Source organism: Marmota marmota, unplaced genomic scaffold, assembly GCF_001458135.2.
Source record: "Marmota marmota marmota unplaced genomic scaffold, marMar, whole genome shotgun sequence".
Lineage (NCBI taxonomy): Eukaryota > Metazoa > Chordata > Mammalia > Rodentia > Sciuridae > Marmota > Marmota marmota.
This window is the reverse complement of record NW_026000185.1, coordinates 26,998,368-27,021,876: the sequence shown is the minus strand read 5'-3', so window position 1 is coordinate 27,021,876 and position 23,509 is coordinate 26,998,368. Positions and strand designations below refer to the sequence as shown.

The 23,509-nt window shown below is 46.9% G+C and overlaps 1 protein-coding gene across 1 annotated transcript in view; it reads left to right on the top strand.

Annotated features, from left to right (window-relative positions):
* Nucleotides 1-23,248, top strand: part of Eif4h (eukaryotic translation initiation factor 4H) — a 24,116-nt gene extending 868 nt beyond the window's left edge. The window contains exons 3-8 of the mRNA XM_048790087.1: nucleotides 15,162-15,349; nucleotides 16,919-16,983; nucleotides 17,070-17,166; nucleotides 17,463-17,522; nucleotides 21,027-21,164; nucleotides 21,409-23,248. Coding sequence (XP_048646044.1) covers nucleotides 15,162-15,349; nucleotides 16,919-16,983; nucleotides 17,070-17,166; nucleotides 17,463-17,522; nucleotides 21,027-21,164; nucleotides 21,409-21,548 — 688 coding nt within the window. The 3' untranslated portion in view covers nucleotides 21,549-23,248. The remainder of the gene's footprint in view (nucleotides 1-15,161; nucleotides 15,350-16,918; nucleotides 16,984-17,069; nucleotides 17,167-17,462; nucleotides 17,523-21,026; nucleotides 21,165-21,408) is intronic.
* The last annotated feature ends 261 nt before the right edge of the window (nucleotides 23,249-23,509 follow it).

The following is a 23,509-nucleotide window of genomic DNA, read 5'->3' as shown; positions in this document are numbered from 1 at the left end:
AGGTCGGAGGCCGCGAGAGGGGCGATGACCCCGGGGGCAGCACGGGGTTCGCTTCATGGCGGGCGGCCCAAGGAGGGAGACCAACGAAAACAAGTGCATCACAGCGGTGTCTGTGTCGGCGGTTCTCCGACCGGAGCGCCGTATTGACAGCTGCCACGTGCTTGCTGGTGGAAATTTTTATTTCTCCCTAGTTTTCTCGTTCTGACCTGGAGACGGAGTCGCGTGTAGCCTCGTTACGATTCTGGTCCAATGCAGAAGGCTACATTTAATTGAGGCGCCGTCGTTGAAAGGAAAATGTTTGGTGAATCGAAAGCTCATGGTGTTTAATTCAAGGAACTCACCCTGTTTTTTTTTTTTTTTTTTAATTTCAAATTGCCGCATACAGAATTTAGAAAATAGGCTGTAAACACCTTGCTGTTGGTCAAGGACACACTTGGTCTTTGTGTCCTTTTACAGAAAGGATTACTTTCCCAGAATAGCACCACAATAGTACCTATTGAGGTGTCCAGTCTCCCAGGTTGCTGTCCAGAAAGTATCTTTGTTTGGTGAAGAATGATCACTTTTAATACCTTGGTTTGGGAATGGTTCAAACAAAGGCTTCTTTGGGTGCCGGAGTGAACCCAGTGTGGTGACAAGCATGGAAGCTGGGATAGGTGTGGAGCCACCTGCATTTCAAAGAATATTTTATTTGCTAATAAAAAGGAAATAAATGTTGGATGACGTAAAATTAACGCCTTTGGGGTAGTTTTCTAGACATTAAATTTGGACTTTGGTCGTCTTGAAATTTTAATAGCGAGGTCTTTTTTCTAGTTTCAAAAGACATCCAGAAGTTCCAAGAAAAAAGAATAGTTCAATTTAAGGCAGGTCCAAGGAGGTTTTAGTTGAATTGGGACCACATTAGCTGGTCATATTATACTGAGCCTAGAGATTTATTTATTTAAAATATGCCTTTGTTAGATATGCTAGTTCTTTGGTGACAGTGAGGTGTTCAAGATGAATGCATGTCAAACTTTGACAGTTGAAGGAGACTTGAACAACCCAAAGTAGAAAGTGATCAAAATGAATTTTATTAAGATGCGTTTCATTTCCAATACCAGCAGCCATGTGAAAATGGCAGCTATTTGCCCACCTGCGCTCCTAAAGCTGAAATGAGCCACTCTAGAAAGTGCCATGCATCTTGTAAGCTTCCTACTGGAAAGTCCTTTGCTACATCTGTATCTGCTGTGTCTGACCTTGGAATTGTTCACTTGGCTTCATAGTGATGTAAAAGTCCATAGGAAGTTTTGCTTAATTTCTTTTGGGGGTGGGGTGGTACTGGGGTTGAACCCAGAGGTGCTCAACCATTGAGCCATATCCTAGCCATTTTTTATTTTGAAAAAGGGTTTTGTTAAGTTGGCTTGAGGCCTCAATGAGTTGCCCAGGCTGGCCTGGAACTTTGGATCTTCCTCCCACAGCCTTATGATTGCTGGGATTACAGGCATACACCACCATGCCTGGCCTTGGCTGAGTTTCTTAAAAGTAGTTTTTAAAGCCTGTTGTTGGGTTTGTGTGCCCAATTTATGCATGAGCGGGCTTCTAGTTATTCTCTGAAATTTAGCAGCATAGTTGACCACATATTCTTCAATGGTCATCTGAGTTGCCTTAGATTGAGTAATAATACATCTCTGCTCTAAATCGCTTAGATCACAGGTAAAAGGAATAGCAGGCTTGTAATGAATAGTTATGATCTGAAATCCTGGTTTTGAGTTAGGTGGTCCATATAAGCTTGGTGTTTGTTTGTTTGTCTGTTGTAGATGGACACAATGCCTTTATTTTGTTTTATTTTTATTGATTGCTGGGGATTGACCAGTACCTCATCCATGCCAGGCAAGTGCTCTACCACTGAGCCACAACCCCCCACACACACATAAGCTTGTTTTGCAGTTGTGTTTGATAGCCAGTGCAGTTGTAGGGAGGTGATATTTACCCCAAGCCTCAACAGACATGTCCTCAGCAGCCAAAGAGAGAACCAGAGACAGCATTGTTGTTCAACAAGCAAATAAAAAAAAAAACCAAAATGCCAAGTTATCAAGAGTGAATTGTATCAGGTCTTGAATGGACATTGTTTTGCACTTTGCTAAATTATCTTTGTGAGGTTCCAGTTTTCACTTGCCATTGATAAAGTACAGAGAAATCCTGATTTTTAAATTCCAAATGTCAACAAAGTCTTATGAGCACTTAACTGAACACCATCAATCCTGAAGCAAAGGTTGGAACCCAGAGGTAGCAAGAAATGAGAATGTACCTGCTAAAATGTGGTAAAGGTACAAATTCAAGTTTTCTTGAAGTTGAATGTGGTGGCACATACCCATAGTCCCGGATACTCATACTGAGGTGGGAGGATTGCTGGAACCTATGAGTTCAAAACCAATGTGGTGAACATAGTAAAACCTTGCCTCTGTCTCCAAAAAAAGTATTTCTTTGAGGTTTCAGTTAGGGAGCTAGAATTCTAGCCTTTTGGTACTGGGGATTGAACTCAGGGGCACCACTGAGCCATACCCCAGCCCGATTTTGTATTTTATTTAGAGACAGAGTCTCACTGAGTTGCTTAGCGCCTCCTTTTTGCTGAGGCTGGTTTTGAACTCCCAATCCTCCTGTCTCAGCCTCCTGAGACACTGGGATTTCAGGCATGCCCCACCATGCCCGCTAAATTCTAGCCTTTTAAGTTGAGGGACTATCAGGACAACTTACCTAGAGGTCCTGGTGAAGAAGGGTATTTTTAGAAGTCATGTCGGTGGAGAAAATTTCAAAAAAAAAAAAAATACAGCTAACTTAATGGAAGTATTGGACATTATGGGTCATTAAGCCCTTTCAAAAATCAAGCAAGGGTGCCTAGCACATGTGAGGCAGTGGGTTCAATCTTCAGCACCACATAAAAATAAATAAATAAGGATATTGTTCCCATCTGCAACTAAAAAAATATTTTAAAAAAATCAAGCAAGCACTCACTCTGAAGCCACAGCATGCAAAGGCAGGGAGCGCTGCCCCCAAACCCTAGGTGAGCTGGGTGCTGAAGCCTGATCTTGGCCATCTGACACCCCTCCCCCACAATGGCACTGAACCCAGGGCCTTGTACATGCTCCTTGTTCTGTAAGCACTTTACTACTGAGCTACACCCCCAGCCCTCTAACCATTAAGTACTTTTTTTTGTGGGGGGTTGCCGGGGAGAGATTGCGCATGCTAGGCAAGCACTCTACCACTGAGCTTCATCCCCAGTTCTAAGTTTTTTTATTGTGGTAAAATATACATAGCATCAAATTAACATTTCAACCATTTTAGGTGTACAGTTCAGTAGTATTAAATTGATTCACAATGCAGTGCGCCTGCCCCGCCCTCCATCTTCCTGACTTCACCTGGTAAAGCTAAAACCCTGTACCCATAAACAGTAATTCCTCACTTCCCCTTCCCCCAGGCTCTCACAGCCACTATTCTACTTTCTGTCTCTAAGTATATTTTAAGACTTAAAATGGGAAGGAAAGCAGCATGTAAAAACTATTGTTATTTCTACTGATGCTGCCTGTTTGAGGGGTGGGGCCCAAACACAGGACCTTTAAGCAGGCATTCTGCCACTGAGCTTTACCTCCAGCTGGATTTTTTTTTTTTTTAATAATTTGTTTACTCTTTGACCTACTAGACACTATTGTATACCATGCATATAGAAACTTGGCTTGTCCCCTATTCTGTCCCCTGCCTGAAGCATAGGAGATGTTTATCGAGTGTTTGTTGAATGAATGATTGGCTTTTTTTTTAATCAAAAATCAAAAATGGGGCTGGGGCTCAGTGGCAGAGCACTTGCCTTGCATAGGTGAGGCACTGAGTTCGATTCACAGTACCACATACACACACAAATAAATAAAGGCCCATCAACAACTAATTTTAAAAAAATCAAAACTTTCTCTTCCCCTATTCTTATAATAATTTTTTTAATTTGATATATTTTAAAAAATTGTTCTTTTTAGATATACATGACAGTAGAGTGTATCGTGACATTAAACCTATATGGAGCATACCTTATTCTAATTAGGATTTCATTCTTGTGGTCTGTTGGGTTTTGTTGGCAGTAGGGACTGAACCTGGGATGCTCTACTCCCCCCCACCACCACCTTTTTTTTTTTTTTAAGGCATGGTCTCATTGAGTGGCTGAGGCTGGACTTGAACTTGAGATCCTCCTGGTTCAGCCTCCTGAGTGGCTGCATCACAGGCATGCACCGGGGTGGCACCTGGCACAGCTGTTTTGTTTGTTCAGTGTATTGTGTGTCTGTGTTGTCATCCCCTCCTCCTGGATGTCCCTTCCATGAACACTTGAATTCCACCCATTTTGTTCACTACCAAGTCCCTGAGCTGTGTGCAGGCCTGTGACGGAGCCAAGCGCAAAGCCATGTTAGAGGAAGGAGAGTGCATTAAACTGACTGAGAGTGGTACAGGAGGCCTCGGGTGACATGGGACTGGAAGGAAGGGAACTAAAAAGACTAAGAAGGAAGGGTGGAAAGGCTCATTCTTAATTCCTGTTTACTGTTATGTCAAGTTGTTGGGTTTGCTGTCATCCTTCACCCGTTGCTCCATGGTGCCTCCAATGGGACATGTCCCATTGCTCCATTGCAAACCCTTATCCTCTCTGAAAAGTGCCACCAGAAATAGGGGTTTCACCAGGAGCACTCTGTAAGTCTACTCTGGCAAAGCCCTGGTGTAGCATGTGCAGGCCGCGTGCGCAGGAGCTCGCTCCTGCCCTGCTCCCAGCCTTGTTTTCCCCCATGAGGTGGAGACTTGGTGCAGGGCTGTGGGAAGCGCAGTGAGAGGTGTCCGAAGCGCGGCCTGGGGTCTGGTGCATCGGAGGTGCTACACAGTTGGTAGCCTTGGTTTTCTCACTTTGTTTTGTGGTACTAGTGACTAAACCTGGAGCCTTGCTGATTTCTCGGTTTTTTAATGGTGTTTCTCTGCTCTGTGGGTAAGTAGGAGTGAGAAAAGTTATCTTGACTGAAAGGAGCTTTTATTTTCTTGGCAATATTTCTAAAGCCAGGTAAGAGAAGCTGTTTTTGAAGGCATAAAACATTTTCTTTATGACCAGAGTAACTCAGTATTATAAATGAGTACTTAGTGGTTATAAATAATTGTCATATAAATGCTTCTGTGGTTTCTAGAAACTTCGTATGTTATGAAATTATTCACCTTACTGTTCTGGGAAGATTTCACAATTTCAAGGAATATTCCCAGGAGCTTGGAACATACAAAGCAGAGTGTTTGAATGAGTGTCAGATGGCCAAGATCAGGCTCCAGCACCCAGCTCACTTAGGGTCTGGGGGCAGCGCTCCCTGCCTTTGCACTCTGGCCTAGAGTGAGTGCTTGCTTGATTTTTTTAAAAAATAATATATATATTTTTTTAATTGCAGATGGACACATTACCTCTGTTTATTCCATTAAGTTGCCTGTACTTGGTTTTTAGAAATTTTCTCCATGTCATGATTTTTAAAAATATCCGTCTTCATCAGGACCTCTAGGTGAGTTGTCCTGATAGTCCCTTGACAACATGGTGCCTCTGGTTGAGGAGGACCAGCATAGATGGAGACTAAAAGTCTCCCTTTGCAAACTGTTCTGTGATTCATGTGGAGCTGGTCACATCTAGGGGCCTTTTAATGATCCCACTTAGTCTAGAGGAGGCAGCTGGCTTCTCACATCTGCTTTTGTCTCCATCTTTGTGTTACCTGGGTTGATACAAGAAGGATGAATAGCTTACCTCAAACAGATGGAGTTGGGAAAGGTGGGAGTATTGTAATACCTTTTGATATTCCTATTTGATACTACACCAAAACTCAAGTGCTGGGTTTTGTGAAGGTTGTTGCAGTGTGAAATCTGAAACCTCAATAAACTTTTCATACTGTTACACGAAAATCTATCCTTCTGTCTTGTGCTTTGAATAGAGAGGCAATGTGTGTGTGCTTTTGTAACATCCATTTAGGATTTGGAAACTGTAGTTTGGCTGAGTTCTGCAGATCTTCCAAATGTTGATACATTTCATTATACAGTATCAAAAAACACGCTTATTAATTAGCATCACTCTTGGGTTCCTCAGGAAAGGCTTTGAACAGGGAAGGCTATGGAGCCAATTACAGGAAATATAAAATTATATTTTTTGCTTGAAAGCTTGAATTTTGTCTTCAGCAACAAATAGTGTTATTTTTCCTGAAAGTTGCAGACTATTTTCAAGAAGTCTGCCCAAATTCTAATGGCCATGCATGCCCAGTGTGGGAAGCATCTTATGACATTAGAAAACCAGAGCCTGTAGCATGGCATGGGTCTGGAAAGGTCATCCAGCAAGGAAAGGCTCAGCAGCTCAGTAGAAAACAACCTTTTAACTGAGAAGTCTTCTTAAACTGGGTCCATGGCACAAAGCTGTAATCCCAGCGGCTTGGGAGACTGAGGCAGGAGGATGGTAAGTTAAAAGCCAGCCTCAGCGACTTAGCAAGGTGCTAAGCAACTCAGTGAGACCCTGTCTCTAATACAGAAAAGGGCTGGGGATGTGACTCAGTGGTTAAGCACCCCGGGGTTCAATCCCCCCATCAAAAAAAAAAAAAACTGAAGTCTTAGCAGCTTTTAACATCTAGCAAATTTAAGAGTCTGTCTTAAGTATAAGAAAACCAGGGCTGTGATTGTGGCTCGGTGGCAGAGCGCTTGCCTTGCATGTATGAGGCACTGGGATCCATTCTCAGCACCACATAAAAATAAACAAAAATATTAATGTGTTCATGTATAACAAAATATTTTTTAAAAGTATTTAAAAAGAAAACCATTGCTATGGAGGTAGATTTTAGAGCAAAAGAATTATATCTCAATGCTTTTTTTTTTTTTTTTTGAGAGAGAGAGAGAGAGAGAATACTNTTTTTTTTTTTTTTTTTTAGAGAGAGAGAGAGAGAGAGAATCCCTCAATATTTATTTATTTTTTTAGTTATTGGCGGACACAACATCTTTGTTTGTATGTGGTGCTGAGGATCGAACCCGGGCCGCACGCATGCGAGGCGAGCGCGCTACCGCTTGAGCCACATCCCCAGCCCCCTCAATGCTTTTTTAGAGATTGCAAATAGAATTGCTAGTTGGCTTGAGGGTGATGCTCAGCAGTAGAATGCATGGTTAGCCTGTGCAAGTCCCTGGGTTCAGTTGCCAGCACTGCCAAAATAGAGCGAGAGAGAGAGAATTATTACTTGCATTAAATAGAGGGACATTAGTGAGATCTGGATTAGGCTGAAAGTTTTTAGTTGATTATTTTCCTAACATGTAAAATAACTGAACATTTTCATATATAAGCAAAGGTAGAAACTACTAGCATATGGAAAACCCCCTCCCCCCCCATGGCTATTACCTAGTGTGTTTTTTCTCCAGTACTGAGGATTGAACCTAGAGTCACTCTACCATGATACATTTCCAGCCCTTATTTTTTGCATTGAGACAGGCTAAGTTGCTGAGACTGGCCTTGAATTTGTGGTCCTCCTGCTTCAGCCTCCTGAACTGCTGGGATTACAAGTATGCACCACTGTACCTAGCTACACTTGCCTTTTGGGGGGTACTTGGGATTGAACCTAGGGGCTCTTATCCATTAGCCACGTCCCCAGCCCTTTTTTTTTTTTTTTTTACTTTTTATTTTGAGACAGGGTCTTGCTAAGTTGCTTAGGACCTCCGCCTCTCAAATCAGAAGTCTCCTGTGTTCACTGTCCATCCAAATCAAGGCCTTCAAACTGCTTTGTGTCCTGTACATAAGGTGATTGAGTGGGTCATTTGGTTTTGTTTGTTAATGAAATAGATTAGAAAATATAGTGCTTTATAATAAAAGTTAGGATTATTAGACATTACTTTTTTGGTTTTGTTTAGTTAACATGCATACATTGATATACACATGCATTCGTGAAGTCATGATGTTGGTGTCAAAATTTTTTGAGAAACATGGATTTAAATTACCAGTTGGCAATGTAGTGTAAGTGCGCGTAACCTTCTTCTGGGTTTTATTTTTTTCTTCCAAATGAGAATACCCATGAGGGACTGAAGTAATTTTCAATCCTGAAGTAGCTTGTAGTTCTCTGACCTTTTATTCCTTCCTTTCCTGGAAAGTACTCATCACGGTAAGGCACTAGAGGCAGCAGTGAGCCCTACAGTTCCTGTCTGTGGGGAGCGGCAATGATCTGCTGGTTAGAATTGCTTGGTTTCCCCCACAGCTTTGTGCATCTTATAGATGTGGTTGGGTTATTGAGATCACATTCACTGAGTTCCGAAGAGCAAAGTTCTGGAGTATAAGGACCATGGAGAAATTCACTGTGGGCACTACCTGGCCCTCTGTGCTTTCCAGAATCCTTCAGAGGCTCCATGCCCAGCCTGTAGTTAATCCCAGTTATCAAGATAACGGGATTTAATTTTGAAGGCTGATGGAAGGCCTTGGAGAATGCTTATTCTTAGCCAGGGGCCATCTACTAGGGGAGAAATTACTGTCTTGATTTTTTTGTTTGTTTGTTTATACCTTTATTTTATTTGTTTTTATGTGGTGCCAGGGAACAAACCCAGTGTCCAGTGCCCCACGCATGCCAGGCAAGCGCTGTACCACTGAGCCACAATCCCGGCTCCTTGTTTTGATTTTTTGTTTGTTTGTTTTGAGACAAGGTCTTGCTAAGCTGCCCAGACCAGCCTGAACTTGGCAATCCTCCTGTGTCAGCCTCCCAAGTTTCTGGTATTATAGACATTTGCCACTGTGCCTGGCTGAAAAAATTTACCTTTTTTTTTTTTTTTTTTAACCTAGGGGTGCTTTACCACTGAGCCACATCCCCAGCCCTTTTTGGTTTTTTTATTTAGAGCCAAGGCAGGGTCTCCCTAAGTTGCTTCAGGCCTGGCTAACTTGCTGAGGCTGACTTTGAACCTGTAATCCTCCTGTCTCAGCCTCCCAGCCGCTGGGATTACAGGCATGCATTGTGCTACCACACCCAGCCAAAAATCTACCTTTAAATGGCATTAGGCAGTTTTTAAAGACCATTTTGGATGGAATTGGAAAAGGGGAAAAAATTAGGTAAAAATTAAGGATATCTGAATGAATTAAATTTTAGTTAATAATAATTATCAGTATTATTTTGATGATGTGACCAGTGTGCCATACTAAGGTAAATGGTAATAGTATGTAGAATAAGTTGTTTGCTGTATAATGAGGGTTTAACTGGTAGGAGTTTGGCCTTGTTTTTTTTTTAATTGTCCAAAACCCAGTAGTCACATGTTTTGACTGTCATCTGCTTTTCTTCTTCCTGCCTCCTTCCCTCTCTCTCTTACCTTTTTAAAGCCTATACTGAGGTTTGTTGCTTGCTTGAGTTTTGCTCTTACAAAGGCAGTCTTGCCCCTGGGCTCGGTGGTGCACTGTTATCCCACTGACTTGCGAGGCTGAAGTAGGAGGCCAGCCTGGGAAACTTAGACTGAAATGAAAATTAAAATCAATGCAGCTCAGAGGCCCAGCGCCCCTGGTTCAGTTCCCAGCATCACCAATAATGAGTGAGTGCAGTCTGACCGAGTGCATGTCGGCTCCAGCATCGTGCCCCCTGCCAGACTTCCACTCTGAGCGATGGCCATGGAAGACCAGAGGGTAAGCCCTAGTGAAGCTCTCACTGACCACTTGTAGGTGTAGCGGGCGAGCTGTCCTTTTCCAGATACACAGAGGTGGTGACTCTTCTCCCATCTGGTCTCTTGGCATTTTCATTTTAGTGTTTGAGAGTGACAGCAGGGTATGGTGGTGCATACCTGTCATCTCAGTGACTCAGGCTGAGGCAGGAGGATACAAGTTCAAGGCCAGCCTCAGCAATTTAGTGAGACTGTCTCAAAATAGAAAGGTCTGGGGATATAACTCAGTGATAGAGTGCCCCAGGATCCAGTCCCCAGCACAGGGGCAGGGGGGCACAGCAGGGCTGAAATTCTGTGCGGTTTACAGGGCACCTAGAAAGCTTTATAAAGTGCTTTCCCAGAAGTAACTTGGCGGGACCCTTCTGTTCTCACTGTGTTGCGGTGTGGAAGTTGGTGCACCTGATTTTCCACTTCATCTGCTTGCTGGGCCCAGCGCTGGCCCCACAGCCTCCGCTCTTCTCTCACTGGTCTCCAGAAGCTGCCTCCCTCTGATCTCCTTTTCCCTTTACATCTGGTGCCCTCCACTCTGTTGTGGGTGTGCGTTCAGGTGCCTGCTGCTGTTCGGTGGCCGTGTGTTCCAACTCCATCTCCTCCACCCTGGAGTGCCTGTGCCCACTGCTGTCACCTGCACTCTGCAGTCCTTTGTGGGGGTGTGGTTTCTCCTGTGCAGATGCCTGGCCCATGCAGGCTTCCTCGGCAGGAACTGCACTTGGGTGTGGGCTGGCTTACCGTCTACTCTCCCCTTCATAGCCATTTTGGTCGATTTGAGTTTGGATGGCTGAAGGTTGGATTTCCTGAGTTACTGAGGGTATAACTTGCTACTAACATTGTATCATTGATCAATAAACTGTCCCCAAGAAACAGCAGTGAGCAGGGCACCTTGTCGCATACTATAATCCCAGCAGCCAAGGTGACTGAAGTAGGAGGATGGCAAGTTTGAAGCCAACTTCAGCAAAAAAAAAGTGGGGGAAGGGCTAGGAATGTGGCTCATTGGTTAAGTGCCCCAAGGTTCAGTCCCCAGTACCAAAAACAAAGGAAAAGGAAAAAAAGAAAGAAACAGCAATGATCACAGTGCCTGTGGCAGCAGGTAGAGCCTAGGCATGGGTTCTGAACAGGGCAGTGTGGGTTTGGCTGGGACCTGTACCTTACTGGTGTTTTCTATTTGCCCTGCCCCCTCCACGGGCCTTTGCTCAGACTGTGGAGCCTCAAGCATGTTCAGGCTGCCTGTGAACGCTTTAGAATTGTTATTGGCTTTTATATAGCACACAGTATTTATGATGTAATTTATGGTCAGTTAAACTTTATAAAATTAAGATTTTTTTTTTTTTAAAGAAAGAGTGAGAGAATTTTTTAATATTTATTTTTTAGTTCTCGGCGGACACAACATCTTTGTTTGTATGTGGTGCTGATGATCGAACCCGGGCCGTACGCATGCCAGGCGAGCGCGCTACCACTTGAGCCACATCCCCAGCCCTTAAATTAAGATTTCAAGTATTCATAAAATAACAGACAAGAAAACTGAGGCATAGAAGTGATTTGGTGGAGACCCTACCCCGAGCCCACAATGTGCCAAGTGAGGCTGTTCCTCCTTTGGGCTGATGTACCCTAAGGATTCGCTGTGCACTTTTACGTGACACTACTTATTTGTCTAGGTCACATCCCCTCCCTGCCAACTTGAGTCTTGGGTCTGAGGCAGCTCTGAGTTTCCTGGCCTCCTGTCGTGCTCACCTTGCTCTGTGGGGTCTGCTGGCCTCGTCTGTCTGGAGTGCCGGCACAGGGCAGGTGCTTCATAGTCAGCAAAGGTAAACCCTGCCCAGGCGGTGCCAACCCTGAGGCCCTGGCCTCTCACAGATGAGAGCTGGGCCTGACTGATGCCCTGGGGAGCTGGCTGTATCAAGCAGGTGACAATTGGGACTACTTTGGGACTTAAAGAAAAACTGCCACTGGCAGTTTGATGAGGCTAGGGTGACTTGATTGTGGTGGTGGTGGCGGCTTGGTCGATGTGCTTCAGAGAGTCACGTCACCAGTTAGGAACTTCGAGATGTCCCCCTGATGTTCAGACAGCTCTTCAACACTGCCTGCCTCCACTCGGCCGCGCTGCCTCCTGCTGTCTGTGTGTGGGTGCCGTCATTGTTCTGGTGGCATTCTTCACCCAGGCAGTGGTCATGTCTGATCTGGCCTTCCCGGCCTATGTCCACCCTCTGAGGGTCTCACTGCGAACGTTTCATGTGCCCTCCAGCAGGCCTCCCTGCGCCAGGTTTCCATCTCCCCCAGACACTAGGCACTGCTGAGATGCCCCTGGAGTGGCTCCTGTGGGCCCCAGCCCCTCTGCCCCGTAGCGATTTTATCATCTCTACAGTCCTTAAACCTTTGTAGCCTTTCGCCTTTTGCATATCTATATCCAGGAGCACCCCTTCACCTGCAGTTTTGCTTCCCACAATTTGTTATAGTCTAAAAATATTAAATCAGAAATTTCAGAAATACATGGTGCTTTAAATTGCGAGCTGTTCTGAGAGGCTGCCCTGGACATGAGTCATCCCCCGCCCAGCACAGCTGCTGCACACACCGCCCACACCACAGCATCATGGTTACACCATCCTCCTGACATGTCGTCACAAGGTCAGCAGTCCACCGCTGTTTCTTGGTGCCTGTGTCACCTCGCCACATAGACAGTGTACCAGCTCACATCCCCAGGAAAAACAAGGGGCAGTGCAGGAAGACAGTGGAGAGAAAGATCACATTGACGTGGCTTTATTGTGGTATGTTGTTACAGTTGGCCTAGTGGTGGGGGATAATCTCGGGGTGCCTTACCTACAAGTTGAGCAGTATCATAGGGGTGTGCGGGAGGAAGGTGTGTGTATTGGGTTTCGTTCTAACCTTTTTCAGGCATCCACAGGCACTCCTGGAACATAACCCCCACAGTTAAGGGGTGACTCCTGCATACACACAAACATGCCTGTATGAGTACCTGTGTGGTTATAAATGTTTTTTATGTGCTAATCAGTTGTGAGCTGCTTAAGTCCAAGAGAATATTTTCTTTTTGGATATTTAATATAAGTGTTGAATAAATAAACTCAAAAGTGTTTTTATTAGTACTCATCCTCCACTGGGACCATATTTCAGATGTTTGTGCCTTGTCTTATAGTCATTGTCCAGTTCTGTTTTGTTCTTTGGTAGCATTGGGAATTAAACTTCGGACTTTTGCTTAGGACCTTGCTAAGTTGCTGAGGCTGACCTTGAACTTGCGCTCCTCCTGCCTCGGCCTCCTGAGTTGCTTGGCTTACACGTGTGCACCACCAGGATAGGCTGGAGATATCTTGACTTTATCTTGTTAAAGATGTAGAATTTCCTTCCTAGTATTTCTAGCAGCATGTGGATAAAAGATAAAGTTGCTTTCCAAGACTGGTATTGATCTTCTGTTGGGAAGGAACTCCTTCTTGTTTTAAATGTCTCTTGAAAAAAAAAATTTTTTTTTTAATTTTAAGATGTGCTGTGAAACATTCCCAAGTCTCACCCGTGCTCGGCAAGCGCTCTACCACTGAGTCCCAACCTCTGCCCAAAAAAACCTTTTAATTCCCCCTTTGGAGTTTCCTAAGTTTTGAATGCTTTTGAGTCTGTAGTAAGGCTGAGAAAGTGATAGAGCGGACATTGGCAGGGGTCATCAGCTGGCATCTCGCCACTCGAGCCTCATTAGTGCACGTGATGCATGCACACTTGTGAAAGTGGACTCTGGCTGTCTTGACACTTGCTTGCTGGCCCCTGAGCCTCTCTCAAGCAGGAACACTGCCCGGAGGCAGCGCCATTGTCACTCCTAACAACCTAACAGCGTAGCAGACCTCATGCAAGTTTCTCTGCCTGCTTTCATTCATAGCTCTGTGTATCAGGACCCAAAGCCCACACATAGTAGTAGCTGTCATGTGTCATTCAGCCCTCTGCCTTTTTTGTCCTTTGTTACTGACACATTTGAAGATCTGTGCCAAAATACGGAGCAAGTGATGTTTATCCCACCAGTGATGATACTCAATTGTGGTGATGGCTGATGTGACTGATGCTTCCATTTGAGAAGGACCCCCCATCCCCGCCTCAAATTAATAGCACTGTATGGACTAGTGGTTGGAGGTCATGTGAGTGTCTTGTTCTCCCCAAGCCATTTTACTGTTTGGTGTCCCCGAGGAGCCCTCCCCGGTTGGTTGCTGTGTTGGTGGTTAGGGTCGGGGTTTCTAATTGTGGTTTCTTACGCGTTTACTACCTGATGTTCTTCAATGTGAAAAGCTTCTGTTTATTCAAATAGACTTTATCTCTAGAGCACTTCTAGGTTCACAGAAAATGGAGTTCCTGTGTGCCCCTGCCCCTAGAGCACAGCTCCCCACTGCCACCACATCTTGCCATGGTGGGAGCATTTTCTGTGAGTGTGTGTCCTTATCACCAAAGTACCACAGTTGACACGAGGGCTCACTTTGGCTTTGTACCTTCTGTGGATTTGGACAATGTATAATGACCTCATTTTTTAATTACACATAACAAGCAGGGTCACAGGTGATCGCTGCTGTACACGTGTGCACTGCCAGGGAGCATGTGAAGCATCATGTATTTGTCATTGACCACTCAAGGTCTGTGTTAATCTTTTTTTTTTTTTTTTTTTTAAAGATATATATATTTTAGAGAGAGAATTTTTAATATTTATTTTTTTTTAGTTTTCGGCGGACACAACATCTTTGTTTGTATGTGGTGCTGAGGATTGAACCCAGGCCGCACGCATGCCAGACGAGCGCGCTACTGCTTGAGCCACATCCCCTGCCCCTGTGTTAATCTTAAGAAACAAATTTTGCAAATAAAGCTGAGAAGTTGAAGGACCAACTCCTCAGGTGGTAAGACTAGTGTCAGGAATTGGGGTTTCAACCAGCACACTGAAGAATCGACAACTTGCTGAGGGCCAGCCGGGGTTCACTGGGTTGGCAGGACACCGTTATTTGAGGACCTGGAGAAGTAGGCGTGGAACACAGTATAGCACTGGCCACTCAGCACCAGGCTGTGGAGGAAAATAGCGTGTCCTCAGTGTTGCCCCTCAGCTTCAGTAGTCCCTCCTCCAGATGCACAGTTTTCGCTCTGGACAGTTGGCTTCTGTATTTCCTAGTGCTGTCACGGGAAGAAGGGCATTGGTGCAGATGTTAGGATGTGAACATTTTGTAGATGCAGATTGCAAGGGACTGGGGGAGAGCTCCTTGTTTTATGAAGATGCACTGTTTGGATCTGCTTATCCAGAAGTGCACATTTATTTATATTCCATGTTTCTGTCCTCAAAATCAGGCACCTTTTTGATAAGTCTATTTATAATATTCTCTAAAATGTTCAATTCTGATTGCATATTAGAGTGGAGTGTTGGTCTAGGCTGCTGGCATGTGGCTTAACTGAGTGGAAGGCGGCCTGGCCTGGCCTGCTCCTTGGGGACAGGCTCATGGCAGACTCATCCTGTCTGTTTCTCCTCCTAGGTCCCGCGGCAGTTCTGGTGGCCATGGTTCCCGTAGCCAGAAGGAGCTGCCCACAGAGCCCCCCTACACAGCCTATGTAGGAAATCTACCTTTTAATACAGTTCAGGGCGACATAGATGCTATCTTCAAGGATCTCAGCATAAGGAGTGTACGGCTAGTCAGAGACAAAGACACAGACAAATTTAAAGGTGAGTTTGGGAGGTCTTTATTATTTATCAATGGGGGTGGTCAGTGAAGATGTGTTAGTGAACCAGAACACCCCACTCGCCTGGTCCAGGGAGCTGAAGGGAGCATCGCTCTTGAATTCACAGTTCCTCAATTGCACTGTGGAAAACCTGTTTTCCACTTGATCCAGTTTGTAGAAGTATGTGGCTCACTCCCAGATGGGTCTGTCTGACGGGAGAGCAGGCCCATCTCTGCCCAGGAAAGAACTGGGGAGCTGAATCTGAGGATTTTGAACACATTTTTCATGGAGACTAACTCTCAGTTTCTTGGCGCTTTTCCTATAATCCAGTTATAAAACCCTCAAGGTAATGTGTCTGGGGAGGGCTGCTGGTTTCAGATGAAGTCGATGTCTGCAGACTGGCTCCCTAAGGTGTTTGTGTAGAGATGTGTCCTGCCTCTCCAGGTTTCCTGGAGGGAAGTGTGCCCAGCCTAAGTGCATAGTGCCAGGTATGAAGACATTGGGCCCACACTATGCATCATGGAAAGTGCAGTGTGACTTATGATCAGGAGCAGGATAGGAAGAGCAAAGGGCTCATGGGTCAGAGTGGTCTTTGGAAGCCACGAGTAGCATATGATCAAACTGTCAGTTGAGCTTGGAAAAGTAAGTCCCACCCAGCTTACCCACTGAGACATGATAGTCATTCAGACTGGGGTAAAAACTGTGCGTGGACCCAGTCGTACTCTGCGTGGCGTGGGTCTTGGAGTTTGTCTCGGAATATTGTCATGGCCTCTGTGAGCCGGGTGTGGTTTCCTCCATTGCTTTCTGTATTGGATCCACTCGGGGGAGAGAAATGGGGGGAGCCTTTGAGTGTGGGCAGGATGCTCTTGACACGGGCCACAAAGGGGAGAAAACTGGGCTCGGCCTTCAAAGTTCTGCCTTCCTGTGGAAGTGTCGTCCCTACCCGGGGTGAGGGTTCTCTGGGGAGGTGTGCAGGTGCAGTGTGAGCATGTGGCCCAGGGGTGCTGAGCCCAGATTTACACTCCAGACATCAGGGAGGGGCAGTATTAGAGTCACGTCAGTCACCTGTGCTTGGGCTTAAGCGGCAGGTAGCTTTGTTGCCAGGGATGCATTTTTTGGCATTGTGAAACAAACTTTATACCCAGGTAGAAAGTTAATGGGCACCTCGAACCTCTCCTGCAGAGCACTCTAGGTATTAATTTAAATCTGTGAAATCTGATCCCAATTACAGTATATTAAATGAAGTCTTCCAGAAGTTGAATGGCTCTGCGGTAACCCGAGAATGGTTTGCCGTTGTAGTTAGAACATTCCGGGAATCTCTGCTCAGACACGGCTGCCATTTCAGTGCCTGTTAGGTTGGCATTTTCTAACTAACAGTATATAATGGAGAGGGAGGAATGTCCAGGTTCCATTTCTTGGAAATGAAATACCCTCTTTCAGAGTCTGCTTAGCTGCTCTCACCTTGATGCCACAAAACTGGTCATTGTGATGGAGGGAAATGGGACTGGTGGGGGGATAGCAGATACCTAGTCCAGAATTCCCTGAAGAAGGCGGGGCTTCTTTTCTCTTCCAGGATTCTGCTATGTAGAATTCGATGAAGTGGACTCTCTGAAGGAAGCCCTCACGTACGACGGCGCAGTGAGTGCCCTGGGTCCCCTGGGTCGCGCGAGCAGCGGGGACTTGTCTTCTTGCTGATACTTACACTATTTTCCCCTTATCATTAGCTGTTGGGTGATCGGTCACTTCGTGTGGACATTGCAGAAGGCAGAAAACAAGATAAAGGTGGCTTTGGATTCAGGAAAGGTGGACCAGATGACAGAGGTGATTGGTTCTTCTGAGACTGAACGTGATGCTTGCTGTGTGCCCAGCAGTTGCAGCTCCTGACCGCAGGACGCTGTCTCCTAGGCTGATAGGTCCTCGTGAGCTTTAAGACCGAGCGCCAAGTCTCAGGAGTAGCGGCTCCTGCGAGCCTGGGGTTCTCTGTTGGCAGCAGGACTCTTAAGTGATTCCATTGCACCTCCCAGCTCAGGGGTTGTACGTCTTCCAGATAAGTTTTCCATGTTTGTGCAGCAAGGTAATGAAACAACCTCAATTTTATCTTTTTTGTGTATCCTCAGGAATGGGTGGCTCTCGAGAATCTAGAGGTGGCTGGGATTCCCGGGATGACTTCAATTCCGGTATCAGTATTTAAAGCCTCACGCTTCCCCTTCCCAGCAGCCTCTGCTGCTGTGCTCCCCACAGTGGCTGGGCCTAGCTCCCTTCACAGACAGGACCTTCCTGAAAGGCACACAGGCAGCAGTGAGCCTCCCTGTCCCTGGGAGCAGAGCTGAGAGTCCAAGTGGAGGGCAGGCCAGGCCCGTGCCCCTGCCGCATGCCCACCTGTGCCTGGTCAGCATGGCCCTGGGTCTCTGCCATTGGCAGTCTTCGTCTGCTCAGGCACTGACCCGGGGAAGCTCCTCACTGGGTTTGTGCATGGCACGAAGAGGAGTACAGTTGCTTCTAGAAATAACATAGTTAGAGGTTCTGGAAAGTGGCAGAAAGCCTCAGAACTGTGGTTCCTGGTGGCTCTTCAGATGGCGGAAGGGAGTCTGGAGGTCTGTGTTTTCCTCACAGGGCGTGTGGCTGCCGTCCCTTGTGCAGACATCTGCCCAAAACATTCCCACCCACCTAGGGAGCCAGTGGTGGCTGAGCTCAGGAGGGCGTTGCCTGTGGAAGGGTGACCTCCCTCCCTGGGACTTGACTTCATGTCGACCTCTGGTTCTGTAATTGTGGAGGACAGCACAGATATGATGAGAACATTCGTAGTGGCGGAGGGTGGACAGGAGAGCAGGCCTGTTTTCTTTCCCACAAACTTGAGGTGCGCTCTGCACACCCCGCTGTGCAGCGTGGGAACCCCAGCCCCTTCCCCAGCCTCCCCTCACCTACATGGAGCTTAATAGTCCCAAGCAGGGGAGGGACTGTGGGCAGCTGTCGTCCGAGTCTGGGAAGTTTTGAAACTCACTTCCAGCACTGCTTGAGCTAAACAGATAACGACATGTTTGTTGAGTAACTTAGTTCTTGAAAATCCTGTATAGCCAGTCAGAAATGAGCTTATTCATAAAAGTACAGTATCATCCAGTAAGTCTGTAATTTTATGTATAAGCTGGTCTCTGACTGAAGCACGCAACAGAAGTCTCCTCAGAGCCAGCCCAGCGCAGGGTCAGTGGCCCCGAGACCTGCTGAAACAGCACCGTGGGCCCAGCACTCCAGGGGGACTAGCTCTTCCCTGCGAGCTTGGCGTGGCCCTGATGCCCAGGCAGGGACGCAGTCGGAGCCACTGCTTCACCACTGGCACTGTGAGCCTCAAGTGCGGTGACATCTAAAACCCGGCGGGAGCGCTAAAGGGAGTCGTGGCTAATTTGATGCTTTATACTTTACTTGCAAAATAGATCTTTTTACTCTAATAGAATTATGCTTTTTTAAAAAATGACATGTGCTCTTGTACTTTTCTAAAAGCCACGTGAAAATTAGCAATACAAAAAAGAACAACAAAGATAGGTGTAGGGCTGGGAGCACAGAGCACAGGCGTCCCATGTGCCTGGCCCTGCGTCTCCTCACTGGCACACAACCGCTGGGACCAAGCATGGGCCGGTGTGCTCAGCTAGGGAGACCACTCCAGGTTTTCATGGATGGTGTTTTTCCTAGAAATCCATCAGCATACTTGATTAAAGATGCTTCCTGGGGCCAAGCCTTGCCTTCCTTCCTGTGTAATTTTCCTAAGGGACTTTGAAGTGAGGCCTGGTATTAGTAGATGCTGATTTTGTTACGCTGCTGTGCTTTGTCACACCCCTGGACAGAGTAGCTGTTGATTTGCCTCATTGAGGTAGGTATGAACCCATCACTGGAAGCAACACTTTTTTGGGAGGGCGGGTACTGGGGATTGAACTCGGGCACCCAACCACGGAGCCCCAGCCCCAGCCCTATTTTGTATTTTATGTAGAGATAGGGTCTCACTGAGTTGCTTAGCACCTCGCTTTTTGCTGAGGCTGACTTTGAAATGGCTATCCTCCTGCCTCAGCCTCCCAGCCACTGGGATTACAGGTGTGCGCCACCGTGCCCGGCAGAGCAACACATTTTCAAATTTCATATTAAAAGGGTATAACTTGCACACACACATGGAAAAGTTGGGTTAATTGAGGGAGGATGGGGTTAAGCATGTGATATTGATTAGGCTTGGATTGGGGGTTTTGGTTTGGTTTAGTTTTTCTGCAGTGCTGGGGATCCGAACCCAGTGCCTTGTGCATGCTGGACAACTGCTCTGCCACTGTGCCACCTCCAGGCCTCCGAGGAAGCTTAATCAGATAATATGGTCCTACGAACTTCATAAAGACCTGAACGTTTGACTATAAGCATCCAAGTGTGTTTTCTCCACAGCCCTGTTCCTGTTCCTGTTGTTTCAAATCTATTTAGAATTGTCTTCATCACACATTTCGTTAAAATTCACATTGTGCAACTCAGTCTCTGAACTGGATTTTAGATAACTCAATCTATTTCCAAAATCCATGCCACCCTTAAAGAACAGAAAGGCTGGACTGTGCAGATGGTTGGGTCTTGTTGGTTAAGATGGCTGTGTTCTATAAGCCACTGGGTCACTGAAACAGCCTGGACCGAACCAGGACTCCTTCCATAAGTGCAGGGTTGGGTCCCCTGAGCCTCGGTCCCTGCGTCCTAGGCAGTGCCCAGCCTTGTCTCTGTGTGCTCTGTTCAGAGCACTCGACCATGTAGCATTGCTGCACTCATCGCACCAGAGCTCTGTCACACCTGTGGTATCCAAACCTGAATGGCCTGTCTGGAGCCTATCGTGGCCTCCCTGCCCCTGGGACACTAGGCAGTGCTGCACTGCTTGGGCTGTTTTAAACCTTGAGATCACCACTTCCACTTTATTCTTTATTTTGAAACAGGGTCTCACCAAATTGCTGAGGCTGGTTTTAAACTTGTGGTTCTCCTGCCTCAGCCTCCCCGGTCGATGGGATCACAGGCGTGCATCACCATGCCCTCCAAGTGCTGCCAGTTTGATTTGGGGATAGACATAAATTCTAGCAAATTAATCCTAAAAATGAGTTCCTTAGAACACTGTGAGCTGCAGCCCCCACTCACTCAGGTATGAAGGGAGGGTACTGACAAGCACCAGGGGAGGGGCTCCAATGCCCCTCGGAGTGAGGAGCCTCCTCGGATGGCCTTTCCTTACTACCACACAGGTGCTTTCCTTCTAGAACAGTCCACACCATATTGTAGCAGAAATAGGGAAATGGGACAGATCACCCAGAGACTTAGTATTTTTGTCTTCGTGTAGCTTTTCCCTATGATTTTTGTGTCCTAAAGCATTTAGCTTTTAAATTTTGGGTTTGTCTTTTTAAATAACTAGAAACCAGACCAAGACCTGCTGTAGTCTCATGCTATTTTTCTACTTTTCTTTCAGACTGAGAATTTAAAGAGCTCATTTTATTCTCTGTGAGTCTGGGTCTTGTTTTATTTTAAGTCTCTTAACTTGTCATTTGTACTTGTTTTCAGTATTCTTTATTTTGGAAAATCTTCAAATACTGGACAAACCAATGAATCAGACATTAGAGTCTGTTCGCGCACACTGTACACCTGCCCTCGAGACAGCAGTGTGACGTCACTCGTGTCCTGTCTCTCCTCAGGCTTCAGGGATGACTTCTTAGGAAGCAGGGGAGGCAGTCGCCCTGGTGACCGGCGAGCTGGCCCTCCGATGGGAAGCCGCTTCAGAGATGGCCCTCCCCTCCGTGGGTCCAACATGGACTTCAGAGAACCAACAGAAGGTACGACGAGCCGTCTGCATGCACACCGACTGTCCCGCGTAAATTTGTCCTCCAGCTTCACACAGTTGTTGCCTGGGTCACCCTTTTGTCCTAAATAGTGCGTTTGCCTCCCGTAGACTGTCTGGCGACAGAATTCAGTTCTGTACAGAGGCTGTCAATTTTGGGAGACGGGCTGGGTGGCTGAGCACGCACCCGGAGGTGGGATGGAGCCCATTCTGCATAAACCACCTCTTCTCTCCCCCAGAGGAAAGAGCACAGAGACCGCGACTCCAGCTCAAACCTCGGACAGTGGCAACGCCCCTCAATCAAGTAGCCAATCCCAACTCCGCCATCTTCGGGGGAGCCAGGCCCAGAGAGGAAGTTGTTCACAAGGAGCAAGAATGAGCTCACGGTTGGGAGGGAATGGGGGTGTGGGGGAGTTAGAGCAAGACCACAGCCTGGTGGCCCTGGACCGGCCGCCCTGCAGTCACCATTCCTGCGCCTGACATTGTCCTCCTTTCTTACAACGGAAACACAGAGCTTGTGACTGCATGTCAGCTGTTAACAAGTGGTTTTTAGTACATTCTTGGCTTCGCTCTGTCTCTAGTGCCTGTTAGGTGCTTCTTCTCCCCGTCCTTTCCTCCTCGTTCTCCTCTCCTCCCCCCTTGCTCCTTGTTCTCCATACAGCACGCGGGGTCTGCGGGGTGACGCAGCGCCGTGTGGGAGCCTCGGCCAAGGGGCTGCTTCGCTGTCCCCTCACTTCCTCGTTTTACTTTGGCACTGGCCAGACTCCAGGTGTTCCCTTGGTTTTTCTCAGTGCTTCTCCTGCCCTGCATGCTGAGTTCTGTTGCTGTGGCTTCCAGAAGCAGCCGAGGTGCAGCAGCTCCACCAGCCGCATCTCAGTTTGTATCGATCTGTGATCAGCAGACAAAATTGACCCTTGTTTTAAAACAAGGAAAAACACCTGTCGATCCCTGCAGGCTGCTTCCTGCTGCTATTTAGAGGGGTCCCTGACAGCGCCCCCCTGGAGGACTGTCTGGGCCAAATGGGCCTTGGAGGGAGGAATAGCGGGCGTCGGGCAGGCACACAGTGACCGGCAGTGCTGTGCTCCCGGGTTCTGCTGCCGCTCTTCCAGGAGTGTCCAGAGTCCTCCCTCCACCCCCAGGTGCTTGAGGCTCTGGGCTCTACTGGGTGTAGCGCTGACAGCTCGGCTGCACTGCTCCCTCCAGGCGGGGGCGCCATGGGGCTGAGGGGTGGTGCTGGCCAGCGCGGCCAGGCCAACGCAGCTCCTCCTGTCCCCCTGTCGTCTGTGCTGTGCATCCCCTCGTGTCTCTGTTCCCCAGCACAAGCAACACAGAGGCTGCTTCCCACTCCCCCATGAATTCGCCGTGAAAGTGGGCCTAGAGCCCGGCCAGCACTTGACTGTTTCACTTGATGAATTGAAAGTCTTACATGCAGAGCTGTCAAGAGCCACCGCGTCTTTGGTTGGCTACACATGTCTGGGTGTGTTCTCATCTGTGGGACAGTCTGTTGCTCCTGGGTACAGTGTTCAGCCCTCCCCTGGGGGTGTGGCATTAGGCAGTGGCATTTATGCTTGAACACCACTGTGTGAGCAGGTGGGATACTAGTTAGCTCCTCCAGCCCTAGGGAAGAGAGGCCAGGACTGCTGGGGGCCGAGGGGCAGCCCGGCCTGCTCACGTGGTGTGCTTTGGTGGCAGTTCCTGGCTAGCTGTCATCCTGGCTCCTTGTACCCATGACCAGGTCTCAGCAATTTACAGAACTCTCTCTCCTACCTTCCGCCTGTCATCCTCTCCGCTTCTGAGATAAGAACCATTTGTGTAACACTGTACTTACCTTAAGAAAGACATGCATTGTGCGGTTGTACCAACCTGATGCTCTCAGATGACCTACTTACATCCTCAGTGTGGAAAAGATAAAGAACAAAGCAAACTCATTAACGGGCAGTCCAGTTGACTTTTAAATGTAAGAAAAGAGTGGAATTCCAAACACTTAACACATTCAGCTATATGACAGAAAGTAAATCTATGGATATGGTATTTTGTGAATGATCTTTTAAATAAAAGAAAACCTTACGTAATATTTAATGCTTGTCTTTACTTTTTTGAGTTTTTTTTTTTAAGCTGCTTGTGAAATTAGCAGTTTTAGATTTGGGAGGCACCATCCAGGTTTAGGAGAGCGCACTGTCATGTAAGGTACAGGGCTAGTGAATTTATTTTTAAAAGCTAGAAATGATGCCAGTCTCCCCCGCCCCTTTTTTTCCCTTTCCTTAAAATGTAATTTCCTCAACTGGCAAACCTTCCAGGCCTGGTGGTAGCTTTTTGTTAGGTAAACAGCTTTTCCCAAGA